Raw genomic sequence first — 18,164 nt, 5'->3', positions numbered from 1 at the left:
AAGATCCACCTGCCACTCTTGGCTGCCCTGTCCTAGGGAGAATCACAGTGCCAGCCGATCACACCCCATGCCACAGCCACATTACTGGACCTCCAGTGAGGTGGAAAGATTAATGCCTGTGTTTCCAGTGACTCAAACAGTTTCCTAGTGAATGCTTTAAGAAATTTCTGTACAAAACCTTCTAAATCATACAATCCAGTTAAACATGATTACTATTCTATGAGGAAAATGTCCGTGTGCCTGGGGAAATGATTGAAATCTGTCGGTGGGGTACCGTTGATGACTTGTTTCTTCGTCAGACTTTTATTTTCCAAATCTTTTTATTTTATTTTATTTACTTATTCTCAGAGAGAGGAGAAGGGAGGGAGAAAGAGAGGGAGAGAAACATTGATCATTTGCATGTATACTCCAGCTGGGGACCTGGCCCACAACCCAGGCATGTGCCCTGACCAGGAATCCAGCAGGTGACCTTTCAGTTTGCAGGATGACACACAACCCACTGAGCCACACCAGTCAGGGCCATTTGGAAATCTTTAATAACCATGTATTTCACTTTTAACCAAAAGGTAAACTTGAGACTTAAAAATTTAGCATCTTGAAGAAATTATATTAAAAATACAAATTTCAAATTATTTATCTACCTCTAAGGCAATCAGGTAATGTTTACTGAATGTTCAGCTCAAAACCTGTAGAATTTGAATATGTACCTCAAGATCACTTATAGGTATTTCCCTTAAATTTTTTAAATTATTAATTGAATTTATTGGCCTTAGAATTTTTTCTCCTGTTTGGGTTTTACAAGGTAGCTAGCTTAGAAGCTGAAAATTTGACCAGAATATACAGTAATCACATTTTTTTCTAATTGAATATATATTAACAGAGTAGTAGAACAGTATTTTAATTTTATCTTTTTAAGTCAATTTAGCTGTTATAAAGTTTTCATGCAATTTATATCATTCTATTCATTATAGTATCTTAATACACACTACTTCTAAAAAGTATGCTTTGGCCCTGGTTGGTGTGGCTCAGTGGATTGAGTGCCAGCCTGCAAACCAAAGGGTTGCTGGTTCAATTCCCAGTCAGGGCACATGCCTGGGTTGCGGGCCAGGTCCCCAGTAGGAGTGCCCGAGAGGCAGCCACACATTGATATTTCTTTCCTTCTCTTTCTCCTTCCCTTTCCATCTCTCTAAAAATAAATAAATAATAAATAAATAAAAAGTATGCTTTGAAAGCACATTTAATTTCAACTAAAGCGTTTCATAAAGTTATCATCTGCTCTTTGACTCATTGTTTATTCTTGTTAGTGCTATGAATCTTTAAAAGAATGATTTATTTAAAAGTAGCAAAGCCTAAAATTATCTCAGTCCACATTCTTACATTTATTTAGCTCCATTTGTCATTTGACATGAATCTTAAGTCCATTAGCCTTCTGTGTCAAATTGAGTAGAATGTTGATTAGGGTCAACAGTTCTGGTCTCAGTGTTACACATTAGCCTTTTTGAGATCCTCATTCATCTTATTGTTACATAATTGCTGAATACACATTCAACTTTGTTTGCATTTGTGTTTTTATCTACTGTCTACACTATTTAGAAATATTATCTGAAACAAAACTCATCAAACCTGCAGCATTAACTAAACCAGCTCCCAAAACTGAAAGTTGTCTGGCTACTCCTGAGAAGTGTGAAGACCCTACAGAAAGTGCTTCTGGTGTTCAGTTTCAGAATGTAGGTATTAATTTTAAAACACTATTCATAGTGTTTTTATGTTCTAAAGTCATATTAAAACCAAATTATTAATAAATACATGACATTTCTTTTGCTTTAAGTGTTCACTCTTACTGAATACATATTTTCTTATTTAGCAGAACATTATTAATTTTCTCATTTTATTCTTTGTGGGTTTTTTTTTTTTAAAAACTACCTGTGTTTGAATCTTACATGTAAATCTGTAATGAAATAATGCTTTTCCTTAAAAGGATTCTGCAAGATACCATGGTGGGAACATGGACACAGAATTAATTATGTTTAAAAGAGTTCAGGAAGCAGAGGAAAAATGGAGGGGCGCACAAGCCCTAATTGAGCAAATTAAAGTCACATTCTCAGAAAAAGAGAGAGAGCTGGAAAATAAGATGGAAGAACTAAAGAAGCAACAGGAAAAGGAACTCTTCAAATTGAGTCAAGACAACTATATTCTTCAAGCCAAGGTACTAGACATGTTTTCCTATGTTTCTTCTTATTGATTATAAAAGAGCTTGTACCCCCTGATAAATGCATTGTCATCTTTTTGTTCTTGGGGCTGTGTGGCATGATGTAGGTGCTGTGTAAAACGTGAGCGTGGTTCCTCAGAGTGCCTCCTTTCACAAGAGTCCAAAACCAGTCCCATGAGGGAAATAATCAAAATTTGTATTGGCTCATTTTGATACTTTTATTCAGTTAGCAGTCCTTTTTAAAATACATCTCTTAGTTCACTGTGACCTTCAAAGAAGACAGTTCAGAAAGAACTTCTGTCGAAGGTCTAGATTAAGAGATTAACACTGTGGAGCATTTCTGAGTAACTTTCATTTCTGAACCACCATCAGCACAAACAACAGTGGAATGATTTAATTGTAGTTGGTTTTAGGCTAATTCCAGTATGGTTATAAGACTGTTTTTCTTCCTCACTTCTCACTTTATCATCTCTTTCCCCATGTAAACAATTTCTGCATTTTCTCAAGTTAAATAGCTTTGGAGAAACAAACAAAAAACAAAGGTGGTTACATTTTGGAGAACCAGCTGATACTGTTACTGAAGAAAAATTGAAGCAAATCCAAAAAGAAATACAAGAACAAGAGACACTTCTTCAAGGATATCAACAGGTGTGATTTTTTCAGCACGTAGTGGGATTGTTCTTGAGATCCTTTGATTATAAAAATAAGGCATATTAAAATATTTATGTGTTCATTTAACAGGTAATGGGGATTCTGGCAAATATGAGGAAGCGATAATTTGAGTCTGAGCATTTCTCACAGGCAGAATTGAAGTAGTTAACAGCATGGATTCTGAATTCAAAGAATCTGGTTGCAGACTTAGCTGTGCCACCTGCTGTGGAGCCTTGGGCAGACCACTTCTCTAAGACGATTTCCTCATCCACGAAATGGGGATGATAATAATAGTACCTGTCTCAATAGGTGGATATGAAATTAAAATAAGACAATGCAAATTAACCTCTTAGTGCCTGGCACAGAGTAACCAATAAGTGAATGTTGCCTGTTATGATCTTTAAGAGCTATGTTCCTTAAAAACTTCCCTGTTTTTAAAGTGCTTTTCAATAGGTGATATTGAATAGTTTTGTTATATTGAAAAATATAAATCTGAAATCACTTGAGAGTGAAAATTTTTGAATTAAATCGGAGAAAATTTGTGTGTCCTACAGAAGGCAGATATTTGTGATACGTGATGGAACATTGGTCATGCTGACCTGACAGTTAGCCAGGACAGGTTTGGTGACCTCCAGCATGAGATTTTGTCTTCGCTCTTCCCTCCTCCCTGCCCTCTCCATTTTGTTTTTACTTCCCTTCCCTTCTCCCTTATCACCTTTTCCTCTTTTGACACCTGTAGCCTAAGCATTACCTCATCAGAGATGACAGTATTTACTGTAAATGAAGTAGTACTAATTTTGCAGAACATACCACTCTTGAGTTAGACCCTTCCAAACCCTTGGTCTGCCATTCTGATTTGCTATATAGAGCATGAGTTTTAAGGAGGATTCCACAAACCTATAAGTTTGCCAACCACCCCCTCCCAAAAAGAAATATAAAATTTAATATCTATATATATACATTTATATAGTTTTGGGGGTGTCATTAATTCTGCAGATATTTAAGCATAAACAGTCTGCCAGGCACGAGGCCAGACATAGTGAGGTGGTTCCTAGTTTTTATTAGATCCTCAAGGCTCCTTGGTGTTAATCAGATTCCTAATTTTAAAGAGGTTAATAAGCCACAGTACCTACACATGGATTGGTACTTTCTCCCTCTGATCTCACTGAGTCACTTTTTAGCTTAAAGCCTAGTGGTGAACTAGGTCTAGTCTCTGCTCTGCCTTATTCTGATCTTTCAGAAACACCAAGTCTCTTAACTCCCTGATCACAGAAAGTTCCAGAAACAAGCATGGACACTCACTGAGCCTACATCAAACTACCTCACTGTGGGAAGACAGGCCAAAAACAGAAAACAGGGTGCAGACAGTCCCACTGGCCTTTCCACCGTGGAGCCCAATGTTGGAACTTGGCTACTCCTGCACTCACCCACCCTTTTACCATTGTGAAATGCAGTACCTCCTACTGACATTGAGCTCTTCAGCTTTGGAATTTTTGCAACTTTTTTTTGAATAAGCAGTTTGGAAAAAATTGTTTTCAGAAAATAAGTTTTCTTCTGTTGTAACAAAGAATTCTTAAAAGATTCTGCTTGCTCAAAAACTGAAGAAAAATTTAAAAACCTTAAAAATGTTTAAAGGATGTATCTGTTACGAGCATATGTACTTATAAATACTACTGACTTTAACTAAATGTTATTTTCTATTTATAAAAAGGAAAATGAAAGATTGTATAATCAAGTGAAAGATCTCCAGGAAGAAAACAAGAAAAATGAGGAGCGAATGTTTAAGGAAAACCAGAGTTTATTCAGTGAGTTAGCTTCCTTAAAGTAAGTCCTTCTTAAATTCTTAAAATCAAATGTACTTAGATTGTTTCCAAGCATTTTATTGTTATTTAATAATACATTTTTATACTTAGAAATGAAAAAGTGTGTACACTGATTTATACTTTTGTAACTTTTATATTTTTAATAGTAGTTTTCCTTTAGTATTACATGTCTAAAACATAGGTGAGTATATTTAGCATATTTATATTTGAGTTTAAAATCAGTTTCAGAAAACTGAACACACAATACTTCTCTTGACTAATTATTAAACCTGAGATGCTTATGTAATGCATATTAGTAATAATGCCTTCAGTAATAATGCTAAAAAATCATACAGTGTCACTCTACTGTTCTAGGTCAGGTTCCATACAAGTAGACTCTCAGGTGGGAATCTGTGGAGGTGATTTCCTAGATGATAACTCTCAGGAGAGAAGTAGCAAGAGAAGCAAGATGAGGGGTGGGTGGAGGTAGGGAAGGTAAGCAGGAATGTGTTCTCATCTGAGACTGGCTTCATTCTGCTCTCATAGAAAGTTTGGGAGAACAGATGCATCATGTAGTTGATCCCCACTTCAGGCAAGAGAGGGCAGCCTTTTTTACCCCTAAGTGAGGCAGTCACTGGCCAAGAGCACCCCAGGAAGGGGTTAGGGGATATCCTCTGGGAAGCAGCCTTCTGTACCCCCTGCCAGTCTGTCACTGACTGAGGTGTGTCTCAGGAAGCAGTTGAGGGATACCCTCTGGGCCAGGGGGAGGATTTGCTTTGTCTGAGGCATTTCTACAGAGGAGAAATGGAGTTATTGATCAGCCCTCACTGTGGTGGGCTGTTGCAGCACCAGCACCTACTTAGGAATCATATTTCAGGTCTTTGGGATATTACTACGTTCAGCTTTAACATACTAAGTGAAAAAACTGAACCTATAAACATGGGCATTGTAGAGTCCTATCGTCTTTTAGGAAATGATTACCAGTTGTGCATCATTTCACATGAATGCTATATTTATGCATACTTCTTCCTCTCTTTTGTTGTTGAATAACCTAGGGTGTAAGAGGCAGGGCTGCTATTAGCTCCTACTGATCTTTCATGCAAAACAAAAAAAAGGTACACAGGTTGGGAAGCAAGGGCACTATCTTGTATATTAAAAATAAACAAATACTCCTTTCCCAAGGGTAACAATCTGCAGTTTTGATGCATGAATGCATTTCCATCTGCTTTCTTTCCAAATGCTTCAATAAAGTATTTTAAAATATTACATCTTATACTGCCTGGCCTTTAAAATAGAGCTATTCCAGGATCCAAAACCGAAATTCTAAATGAACTTTCTTTTTTTATTATTATTTATTTATTTATTTTTAGAGAGGGAAGGGAGGGAGATGAGAGAGAGAGAAAGAGAGAGAGAGAGAGAAACATCAATGTGTGGTTGCTGGGTGTCATGGCCTGCAACCCAGGCATGTACCCTGACTAGGAATCGAACCTGCACCACTTTGGTTCACAGCCCGCACTCAATCCACTGAGCTATGCCAGCCAGGGCCTAAATGAACTTTCTTAATGAAATAAATGGTATCTTTAGCACATTAGGGTTGAGTGAGTACTATGGATTTTTTAAATTTAATCTTTATTGTATTTTTTCCATTACCATTTAGTACCCTTACACCCCTCTGTCCCCAGCCATTACCACACTGTTGTCCATGTCCCTGAATCCATTTTATTTTTTGCACAATCCCTCCACATCCTAACCCCCTGCCCCCCCCGCCCCCCCGCCCCACTAGCTGTCATCTGCTCTCCATCACATGTGGATTCTTAAACTCCTTATATGTTTCTGGAAAAAAACATAATTGAATCTAAGGTAAAAATAGTAAACTGCTTAGTTTTGTTAGTTTACATGTGGATGATAGGCAGTTTGTGTTTCTCAGAAAGGAATCTAGGAGAATGTGACAAGGAGTACACACCACCACAGAAAATATCCAGCATGTCTTTCCGGGACGTTGAGTTTTTTCCTCTCTCAGAATTGGGAGGAAATGTTTTTATACTTACATTATTTCATTATATATTAAATAAGCCAATAGTCTTAGGGTTTTAGTTCATTTAGATTAAATATAAACATTTCCCTTTTCTAAAGTATTTTCTCTTTAAGTGGTATGTTACTGTTTAGATTAAATAAACTTTTTATCTTCAGTGACTCACTTAGTTCTAACATCCATTAAGAGTTCTTAGTTTCAAAATTGAATATTTTGTATTGAAAAGAGTATCTCATAAAACATTTGGTTTCCAAATAAATCAGAGAACAGATGCAGAAAAATCATTTCCTGTCTCAAGTAGTTGAAGATTCAGAGCCCACCAGAAACCAGAATTTTACAGATCTGTTGGGAGAACTACGGATGGCACAGGTGAGTTACATAAGGATCTTAATTATTAACAATAGTAAAGATTATTATAAAAATCACCATATGTGTAAACAATCTGGGTTTTGTAATTTATAAATAAAGGAGACCCTTTTATAAATGTTATACCATTTAAAAATTAAGAAAATCAAAGATAGCATTTAGCATACATGTGGCACTAAGGCAGAGGAAACAACGAAACCCTGGTTTTAGATGGCATCCTATTTATAATACAGTGTTTCTTCAGGCATTTATTATATGGAGCTGTACTGCAATCATAACCTCTCAGGGCATGCATACATTATTTCAGACAAGTTCCTCCTGAAAAATGTACAGCAAAAATAGACAAATAATTTGAAGATGATGGTTTACCTTAAAACCTTAGTTGGTTTTTTACCTGTCTTCCTAAGTGGACTACTTCCTTCTAGGGGTCAGAGACTATACCCACAAATATTTGTATCTGATGTACCTAATACAAAGGTAAAAATGCAATAGTTGCTCCCTGATTTTTCTTTATTCTATTAATTGTATTACAAAGATATGGCCTAGAATTTTCTAGAGGAGTATTTATCAACCTTTTGGAATTTGAGGTAGGTTAATTGTATTTTAAGCAAAACAGTGTTATGTATTGCATAATTTTTTTTCTAAGATTTCATTTTTAGAGAGAGAGGAAGGGAGGGAAAAACAGCAAGAGAAACATCGATGTGCAAGAGAAACACTGATTTGTTACCTCTTGCACGCCCTCAACCAGGGACCTGGCCTGGCCCGAAACCCAGGCATGTGTCCTGACCAGGAATCAAAACAGAGACCCTTTGATTTGCAGACTGGTGCCCAATCCACTGAGCCACAGCAGTCAGGGCTGTATTGCATAATTTTTGTAGTCCCTGTCCCCAGTGGACCCACCAGTCATTGTAACAATCAAAACAATGTTTCCAAACATCCCCTGTAGGAGGGCAGTTAATTCTCTCCTCGCCCTCCCCTTAAGAATCATAGCACTAAATACAAAAGCCCTTCCAATCTATTTGATTGCTGTTGTAAACTAGAAAAATTCCAATTATGTGCCACTTTTTAATTAGAAATTATATAAAGTGAGGTTGCAGTTACATAGGAATTTGAACATATCATAGTTGAATAATTGATGTTTAACTGGTTTTTGTAGTATATAAAATGCAGCTTCAAATATGAATTCATTAAGAGATCTTTTTTCAGATATATGTATATACAGAATAATTATTAGATAGGTAAATATGTAGACAGATAGGTAGAAAGAATAAATAATTGAACAGGCCCCCCATCCCTTTATCAGTGGGCCTCAAAATTAGCAAGTTAAAAAAGAATATTGCCATATTTTACGACAGCTTGGAAAAACACAGTAAAGTTTGAAGCATAGCATTAGCATCACTTGAAAGCTGTTAGTGAGACTGCATTTTAGATTGTAAGGTAGTATAGTGTTTGTAAGAATTTTTATTTTGAAACATAGCTATACCAAGTATACTACCATGAGTCCAAGAGTTTCTCCAGCAGTTATGAGTTCAGTTCAGTGCACATTTATTGAGTATCTGCCATGTGCTTAGTGCCATCAGGTAGTAATAAATCAATCTTGGTCCCCATGGAGCTTTCAACCTGGTAAGAAGAGCATGTACACAAATCAATGTCACATGAAACAAAGTAACAAATGCTGTACTATAGGTGCAGTGAAAGTTTGTGGGCGGGCAAAGGAGGGGATAAAAAATAGCCTCATGTGAACTAAACTCTGAAAGATAAGTAAGACTTTGTGAAGCAGCAGAATGAGGCCACTGAGGGTAGTGTGGAATGTAGGGCATACTGAGAATTCATTTAACATTTTCTTGATGTGCCAAGCATTTTTTATGCGTTTATGACAGATATAAGGGTTAGCGAATAAAATCCTGCTTTCGAGTAAATATATAATGTGTCAGGTGGTGATGAGTGTTGTGAGAAGAAAATAAAGCAGCATACCTGGGGTCTAGGGTGGGGTTGCTGTTTGAGAAAGAGTGATCAGGGAACGTCTTCCTGGGGCTCCATTTGAGCAGAAATCTCGAAGTGAAGGAGCAAGCCACCTGCTCTCTGGGGGCTAAGTGCTGGGGACAAAGGAAGCAGTAAGTGCAAACACATTGGGGTAGGAGTGTGCTGGGTGTGTTCAATGAACTAGAAGGTCTCTGGCTGGAGTGGAGTTGGAGGAGGAGGATTTGTAGTAGATGCAGTCAGAGGCACAGGCAAGCCTGGGTTACGTGGCATTGAAGGGCATGGTAAGGCCTTTGGGTCCTTAGAGCATGGGAGCCACCAGAGAGTTTCAGACAGAGAAGTGATAGTAACTGACTCTTTAAAACAATTCCTCTGGTTACCTTGAGGAGAATAAACTGTAGCTACTGAACATGGAGAAGGCAGACTACTTAGGAGGTTATTATAATATCCAGAAGTTAGAACAGCAGATAAGAAGGTCTTTCAGATTGTGGTGAGTTAGATGGTTAGAACTGATTTTAGTAGGTTGTGAGGAGCTATTAATCATTGGCGGGGGTGGTAAAAAAATCAGAGCTAAATTTTAGGAAAAATAATTAGCAGTATTGATGATGGATTGTGTGAGACTATACTACGGTTTACTGTGGCTAAAAATAATTTGCCTTGTATTTCTATGAATATCAAGAAAGAAAAAAACAGTTTATTGGAAGACATCAAAAGACTGAAGCAAGACAAACAAGCTCTTGAAGTAGACTTGGAAAAAATGAAGAAAGAGAGAGACCAAGCCAAAGATCAGGTTGCTTATGTCACAGGTAAAACACTGAGCTAAAACAGCTTACCTATATACTCATAACTGTTTAACCTTGAATTTAAGTAATAGCAGTTGGACAGCATAAACAAAATGCGGTTCCTTAAAGTATATGTAATGGTTAGAAACATTTTTTTAAATTGGTTATTCATAGGTATTTGCATTTGATTGGTTTTATCAGGAATAATTATAAGATCAAAGAAAATAAAGGATTATTTTGAATTTGTGCCATTTTATGTTTAGTTGTTTACATGTCTGAAAGTCTAGCTGGTCTTTGACCTTCCTGAGGTCATGGTCTGTCTTTTTATGGGTCAAAAATGTAGGCTCTCAAGTATTTGCCAAGTGAACAAATAGCACTGCACTTTGTTGGTAGAAAATGCAAGGATAAACACAAGGAAAATGCAAGAAAATATAACAATATTTTCCCTACTAGGGAAAACAAAGTATGTAAGAGAAGAATGCAGAAAAGTTTAATATAAAAAATATTACAAATAGACATGAGAAGGGTGCTAAATAGGGGTTTTAAGGAGCAGTGGCATTTGAGCTGGGTCCTGCAGACCAGTAAGATTCAGAACTGAAAGAATGGAGGGACACTGCTCTGAGTGTTTCATGAACATGTTATTGAGTGAGCGTGTGGGTTGGATGGCAGAATATAGGGCCAGAAAGGTAGATCAGAAGAGCTCTTGTCTGCCAAAGTAAAGATTTTTCCTCTGTGATATTAGAATCTTCAGTGTAAGGTATGTACAGTGAAATCCACTTACCTGCTTTTGAGAAAATTACTTACATTTACTTTCCTCATCTGTAAAACCAGAATAATAACCATACCCATCACATAAGTTGTGTTGAATAAAATCATGTGTGGTAAGCACCTACTGATGTTTGCTAGTGTTATTTTTTAATATAATTATAGGAATGCTTTATTTTTATTGTTTTTAATATCTTGAATCCAATATTTATTTTTCCATGAAAACAAGTTTACTTTTGTAAAGAAAGTCAAGGGAGGAAAACAACTGATGTATCAAAAATTTCTGTATAACCAACTTTGCTATGGGTTTGAGAATTTAGCTTATGGACATAATCTTGTCCCTTTAGTAATAAGAAGCTAAACTAGACACTACTTTGCATACATCAGTTGTTTTTTCCTCTTATTTTTTCATAATTTATTAGATAAGCATTGTTTTTCATTTTAAATCTTTCAGTTTATGTCTACATTTTGAAAAATTACAATCAAGTCATTAAGTTACTTATCTTGTAGGTGAAAAATTATATGAAATAAAAATTTTAGAAGAAACGCATAAACAAGAAATAAGTCGTTTGCAAAAAAGATTACAGTGGTATGCAGAAAATCAGGAACTTCTAGATAAAGATGCAGTTCGACTTAAAGAAGCAAATGAAGAAATTGAGAAGTTCAAACTTGAGGTAATAGATCATTTCAGAATCTATTTCTGTAGATCAGCCCTATTAAATTCAACAATCATTTCTTAGTCTTGTGCCATTGAACCAATACTCTAAATTCTGTGAATTAAAATAGTTGGTTTGGGTTTTGGTTTACTTTTAGATGTGTAGTTTATTTCAGATTAGACTGCACATAAATCCAAGCTCATTATCACAACCTGTCAGGTCTCTAGGTGTCCTGAACCCTGCCTGACTCTCCAGCTTATAGAAACCACACTCCCACAAATCACTCACCTTCAGCCACACCAAATCTCCCACTGATTCTTGGACATGCCAAGCTTAAACCACTTGTTGCCTTAGCCCAGATTACTCTGGCCTTGGTTCTCCTCATTGAGGTCTCAGCTCAAATTTCTACTCCCAAGAAAGACTTTCTGATCAGCCTTCTAGTGTAGGTGCCAGTCTCGCTCTCTCTGGCCCTTTCTTCCCATTCCTTCAATCTTTTTTATTTTCTTTACAGTACTGTCACTTTCTGAGGTTATTTTGTTAATTTAGTTTATTAGCTTCTCAGCTGTCTCCTACTAGAGAGAGCATCAGCACCACAAAAACAGGGACCTGGCTCAGTTTGTTTGCCATCCGCATCTCTAGCGGAGTGCCCTATCTCAGATTTAATAAGTGAATGATGAATCAACTATAATTGTGCCACCCTCCTGGTGTTTTCCTGGTCTGTTTTAAATATACTTCTTAACATGTTTTTACTTATTGATAGGTTGAGAAACTGAAAGCTGAATCTGGAAATCCATCTATTCAGCAGAAGATACATTTAAAAAATAAAGCAGCTGATGCCAAAAAAATTCAGGACCTAGAGCGACAAGTATGTGTTAGGGGTAAATTTTCATTAAGGTATTTTATATATGATCTAATGCTTTTTCTTGTTTCAGGAGATCCTGTATGCTATAGTCAATCTGGAAATTCTTGTAGACCTAATGTGCCTTGTTAGATGGTGGACCTATTAATGATAGATTATTTTGTATCACAGGTCTGTCTGGGAAGAGGAAGCAAAATTTAGGAACTCTGGGTATAGAGTTAGGGTTCCTTCTCCTGGCAAAATATTGGTGACAGGAGTACAAGAAATGAAATACTTGGGTTTGGAACGTGTTAGTGATGCTGGGAAGTGTTACAAAACACCGTGGAAACAGAACATTCAGCACCCCAAAGAACTGGCTGTAATTTTGACTTCTTACTATTTAGGCTTAAAAATACTCATTACATGGTCAGTGTAGCAGGGAGATCTTTTTCAAAAATCATATAGTAATATTTATTAGGATAAAACATTTTTTTCATTGGAATAGTTGTTTTGTGGGGTAGAATACTAACTTTTTCCTTCTTTTTTAAAAACTTTTCAATAATGTATTTCTATTCATAACTACGTATTAAAGTAAGAATTTTCAGCCTTGGTCATAGGAGAGCATGATTCTGCAGTCAAGTCATGACACTTAAATGCATGGCTATTGTTCTGTCACAAACCCAGAACTGTGAGGTCATCAGTGCGCTGGATATTATCCCAGCTTTATGAGAAGGAAAACTAAGCAAAAATTAACTTCATTACTTTTACATGACCTATTCTTACATTAAAAGGTATGACTTAGTAGTGTGATTCAGTGGTCCACAGGAAAGCAACCACAAAAGTGATTTGAGAGCTAGAAATATTCTAAAATAACTGTAGTTTAACATTGCTTGGCTTCTTTTTCTGTGCTTAAGATTTAGATTAGTCAATATGGATTAGCCATCCAGAATTGTGAGAGAAAAAAGGCCAAAGGAAATACTTCTCTAATAGATAAAATAATTTTAAGAGAAATAATGTAGAACTAAATGTGTGAGAAAAATATTAAACATGCTTAATAGCAAAATAAAGATGTGAAATGATGATATTGACCAGAAATACAACACTTTATAAAAGTAACTTCCCTCTTTTGTTAACACTATCTTTTAAAAATGTACTTGTTTATGAGATTATATATTTCTAACATATTATATCAGTAGTTTTTTGTATAGTTTGCTGCATGTGCATTTTAGATCTCAATTCTATTCCCATGAATATTTCTATCCTAATGATTTTAAACCTTAATAAATATTTTATAATCAAGGCATATGATATTCAGAATCATTTTAGAGCCATTTATTCTGAAATAGATTACAGAATAAAATATCTTCTTTTCTAAAGAGCACATAAGTAAAAATGGGGCTAATTAGATGCATACTTTAGTGAAAATTTCAGATTGCATTTGTACATGCTTTAATTAATAGAATATTCTGTAATTTAATTTCCAGTGAGAATTTTTTAAAAATCTACTTTGTATGACAGCTACACAGTATCAGTGATTAAAGAATAATATTAAAAAAGAAAAAGAAGATACAAATAAAATCTGATTCCCCAAAAATGCATTAATATACATTTCAAGGTATCTAAATTGGACTGAAAGTATTTCTTAAAATTTTAAATTAATGCATTGTGAATATGTTAAAAGAAATTCACTTTTAAAATTTATTTTTTATTTTAAATTTTTTATTGTTGCTTATTATATTACATTTGTCCCAAATGCTACAACTAAAATCTAGATCTTCTCTTCTTAATACATGTGATGTATATGTACATGCCTTTATATGCTTACATCTATTTCAGATAACTAGGTTTTAAATACCAGAGGAAGCAGAGCTTTGAAAATTTTGTAGATGAAATAAGTTATTAATACTTATAGCTGGCTATATCCCAGTTTATGGTATATCTGAATATGCAAGCAGTTGTTATGAATGGAAATATTTGCTGTTAACTTTGCAAGTGATGTGACATTTAAATATTTAATATAAACAGTGTTCAATTTATAAACAAGTTTTGAGCACCAGCCATTCATCTCATCTTAAGAAAAGCAGTTTTTCATACCAAGTTATAATAAAAGCTCACATGATCAAGTCCTTACGATATGCTGGGCACCCTGCTAAGTAGTTTACCAAAATAAATGCCATTTGTTCCTCACTTAATCGTATCTTGCCATGAAATTGGTATTGTTATCATCCCCATTTTACCAGTGAGGCTAAAGAGGTTTTGACTGAGGAGTTGACACAGGTCACAGAGCTAGTAGCAGTGTCTAACAACAGATGTGCTCTCACCACTGCACTGCCACCTCTTAGCTGCTATTTCATTTGCATACTGAGAAGCTAGAAAACTGTTAAACAAAAGAATTGATTGTTTTATGTGTTTCAAAGATATCTTAACCACAATACCTTTTTAAAAAGAAGGTATACAAACATATGCATATGTAAAATCCAACTCTAATTTCTGTAGACCCTGGTGCCATTCTCACATACAGAAAGACCATATAATATGTAGTTGTTTGACAGACTAAATGAATATTAGTCTTGGTCATCTAATCCTCCTTCCTAATTGAGGTTATTTTAAACTTCATTTGAAGGGGTACTTTTGGAGGTGGGGATAGGGTAGGATGGAGGATGGAGCAGGATGGGGCAGGTGCTTAGGAAGGTGTATGTTTATTGTAAGAAGTTTGCACATTCATGCACATGTAAGTAATATTTCAGTCAGTAGATAGCATAAGCACTATCATTTGAGGGTGTCTGCAGGAAAAAAGGGGGGGAAGAGCTGTGTCCTCAAAAAGACTGGTTTTATTACATGTAAAACAGTTCCAAGATCTATTTCAAATGAATGTAAGGATTTTATAAATTCACCAGTACTTAATTGGACATTACACTATAGGGTTTTTAAAATCAGATAATCTAAGGTTATGAAATTTGAAATTACTCTGTGTTTCTGTGCATTCAATTTAGTCCTGAGATGTGATAAAAGCATCTTTTTGAAATCTGGATATAACTGATAAGCATAATCTATATTAAACTGCTTAATTATATTTGTGAACTTACATATACAAAAATATTTTAATAGGTTAAGGAAATGGAAGGAATTATAAAGAGAAGATATCCTAATTCTCTACCTGCTTTAATATTGGCTGCATCAGCAGCTGGTGATACAGTGGATAGAAATACAGTGGAATTTATGGAAAAACGGATAAAAAAACTAGAAACCGATCTGGAAGGCAAAGATGAAGAAGCAAAGAGAAGCCTTCGTACCATGGAACAGCAGTTCCAGAAAGTCAAAGTGAGTGTCAGGTAGCCATAGAGATGGGGCTCATATGGACCATGGGAGCTGGCACTTCTTAGATCTGGTTTTACCACATAGCTCTTTCCCACAAAACCTTTACCGTAGTTGTCAGATGCAGAAACAAATTCAGATTCATCCTTTTTGTCCTCCTTCAGTAACTTACTTCAAATGTAAAATAATCAAGCACAGGATAATCTGTACATGAGCCCCTCCCAATGATATTAGAACTAGTGTAAATTAAGTTATGACAAAGCAGAATAAAGCATTTCTGATAACACAGTCAGTATAACATTTTTTAAATTACCATGGATGAAAATATTTTCATTGAAATTCACTCACTCAAAGGCCCATTCTAACACTTATCATAAGACATTGAAGCTGTTGCCATGTCACTGTCCTCACCAGGCCGTGAACTTGCTTTTTGAAGCAAGACCTGAGTTTCTTTCTCTTTAGAATCTGGCCCAGGGCCTGGCAACACAGTCATAGCTAAATATTCATTGAATAAATGAACAAACACTGTCAGTGCCTTTTTCCAGAGTAAACTGTTGAGGTTATTTCATTTATTAATAAGAATCTCAAGGATATAAATTTCAAGCTGACTGATTTACTCCCCATGAGATTTCTAAATTGATAGTAGAAAGCTGAAAATGTACTTTATCCTAAAGACTTTAGTACCCCCAATTGCTTTCCTTGTTATTCCTCAAAATGTATATAGTTTGTCAATTTGCATAGAGAAGTGTATAAAATAGTAGGTTTGATTGTGAGGTTTAAAATAAGCTTTGGGGTGTACAAAAATGTGTAAGGTAGTGTTTATGAAGCAACATTAATTCTGAAATTATATAACATATATTGAGACGATATAATGTTCCACCCTTCGAAGGTTAGGCATTCAATACAGTTGACTGACTGAAGGAACACAGAGTTGGAGGCATCGGAATATATAATGGGTACCTGAATGAAGGATTAGGTGGGTCCTGGTAACATGGGGGCTTCGGTAACTAATGAAATGTTTTAGCACTGGTTTGGCATTACATGCATTCTTTTCTTCAGATTCAGTATGAACAGAGGCTAGAGGAGCAGGAGCAGCTACTTTTCCACAAATTGAAGGAAGCACCTCAGAACCAACCTGACAGCTCCAGGCTTAAAGCACTAGAGAAAGAACTCAACGACATTAAGGAAGCCCATCAAATCACTGTAAGAAATCTTCAAGCTGAAATAGACAGACTTAAACATCAGAATGCTGAATTAGAACTCAAGAAAAATTATAAAGTTGATAAAGATTTCCAGTCTATAGAATTCCAGGTGGAACAGGCTAATGCTAAAGCTAAACTGGTAAGACTCAATGAGGAGCTGGCTACAAAGGGAAGAGAAATACAAGATCTTTCAAAAACTGTGGAAAGGCTTCAGAAGGAGAGAAGAATGATGCTGTCTAATCAGAACTCTAAGGGTAGGGAGGAAAGGACTGCAAAAAGGGTGAAGAAAGATGTTTTGCACCCAGGTAAAGGAAGTGCAAATTCCTTCCCTGGAACCCTGGGTGGCAAGCTTTACCAACCACATACTTTTACTGATTCCCATATTTCAGAGGTTTTACAAGAAAACTACAGATTGAAAAATGAACTGGAGGGATTAATTGTGGAGAGGAATGAGCTGAAGATGAAATCCGAAGAAGCTATGAACCAGTTTGAGAATTCCATAAAAAGGTAAAATGTGAATTTTTAAATATATGGGGACAAAACAATACAAGTTTTTAAATTACAAGATGTATTTTCTCTGAATAATTAGTTATACACTGAACTGAATTCATAGTCAAATTAAGAAATTACAGTGCATTGCTAAGCATAGATCTATTTCTGAGTAGGATCCTCCACCTTTTGGAAGCCAGGTTCTCATGAACCTGAATCTCTGTGTCAACCCAAGTCGTGTCTTTGGGCTGACCAGTCTTGTCTTCTTTCTGCATATACTGAAATGGTGTTAGTAAGCTGACCCATTGGGCCATCTTGCAAATGAGTATCATTGTTTATGATTGTCATAGGCAGATTGCTGTCAAAAGATACCTATTACGAAAACGAGTTGACATTCTAAGAGGAAATGGTCCTTTTTTCCAAAATAACCCTTCAAATTAATCTTTTGATCACATCCATTCATGCGTTGAAGAACTTGTTGTCACTCCTTTTCTTGGCAGAATCTCCAAAGACTCTCTAATGTCTCCTTTCTGAGGTTTCTCACATGCTCAGACTGTCTTCACCTGATAAACCAAGTTCAGTCCTCTTTCCCTGTCTCTCTTGTCCTCACTGTTCTTTTAAACCTGGTCAATGACCTTTCCCAGTCCAGCGGAGCTAGTTTTCTCCATCCTCATTTTCCTTGACATAGCTAACCACTCACCTTTTCTGAAGTGATTGCCTCCTTTAACCTCCATGACTTAGCAGCTCTGACTAAAATTTTTTTTTTCTGTTCCTTTTAACTGACTCAAGACAACTCTTCATTCTGCCTCCTCAGAAATTGAACTTTCTTAGCCTAACTTGCTGAATTTCTTCACTGCCTGGAACAAATTCACTCATGAGCAAAAGCTCATTCATGTTTCAAGTCCTACCTCTTCTACAAAATATTTCCTAGAGCTTCCAAGAAATTTCCTGCTTCTGCCTCCCAACTCTTACGTGATTTATGACTATAAACCTAGACAGCACTAATCATATATAACTGCCTTGTAGATCCTTGAGAACTGATGTAAGACTATATATCCTTTGCAACCAGTAAACACA

General features: G+C 35.9%; 1 protein-coding gene across 1 annotated transcript in view; it reads left to right on the top strand.

Moving 5' to 3' along the window:
- CEP162 (centrosomal protein 162) overlaps positions 1-18,164 on the top strand; it is a 76,156-nt gene that overhangs the window by 38,156 nt on the left and 19,836 nt on the right. Inside the window, exons 14-23 of the mRNA XM_045842534.1 lie at positions 1,594-1,727; positions 1,979-2,206; positions 2,717-2,857; positions 4,572-4,684; positions 6,958-7,063; positions 9,720-9,846; positions 11,098-11,261; positions 12,004-12,108; positions 15,190-15,402; positions 16,456-17,105. Of these exons, the coding sequence (XP_045698490.1) occupies positions 1,594-1,727; positions 1,979-2,206; positions 2,717-2,857; positions 4,572-4,684; positions 6,958-7,063; positions 9,720-9,846; positions 11,098-11,261; positions 12,004-12,108; positions 15,190-15,402; positions 16,456-17,105 (1,981 nt within the window). The remainder of the gene's footprint in view (positions 1-1,593; positions 1,728-1,978; positions 2,207-2,716; positions 2,858-4,571; positions 4,685-6,957; positions 7,064-9,719; positions 9,847-11,097; positions 11,262-12,003; positions 12,109-15,189; positions 15,403-16,455; positions 17,106-18,164) is intronic.

Source organism: Phyllostomus hastatus, unplaced genomic scaffold (assembly GCF_019186645.2).
Source record: "Phyllostomus hastatus isolate PE091 unplaced genomic scaffold, TTU_PhHast_1.1 phas_contig_40, whole genome shotgun sequence".
Taxonomy (NCBI): domain Eukaryota; kingdom Metazoa; phylum Chordata; class Mammalia; order Chiroptera; family Phyllostomidae; genus Phyllostomus; species Phyllostomus hastatus.
The sequence above is the reverse complement of the archived record's forward strand: the minus strand, read 5'-3'. Positions and strand labels throughout refer to the sequence as shown.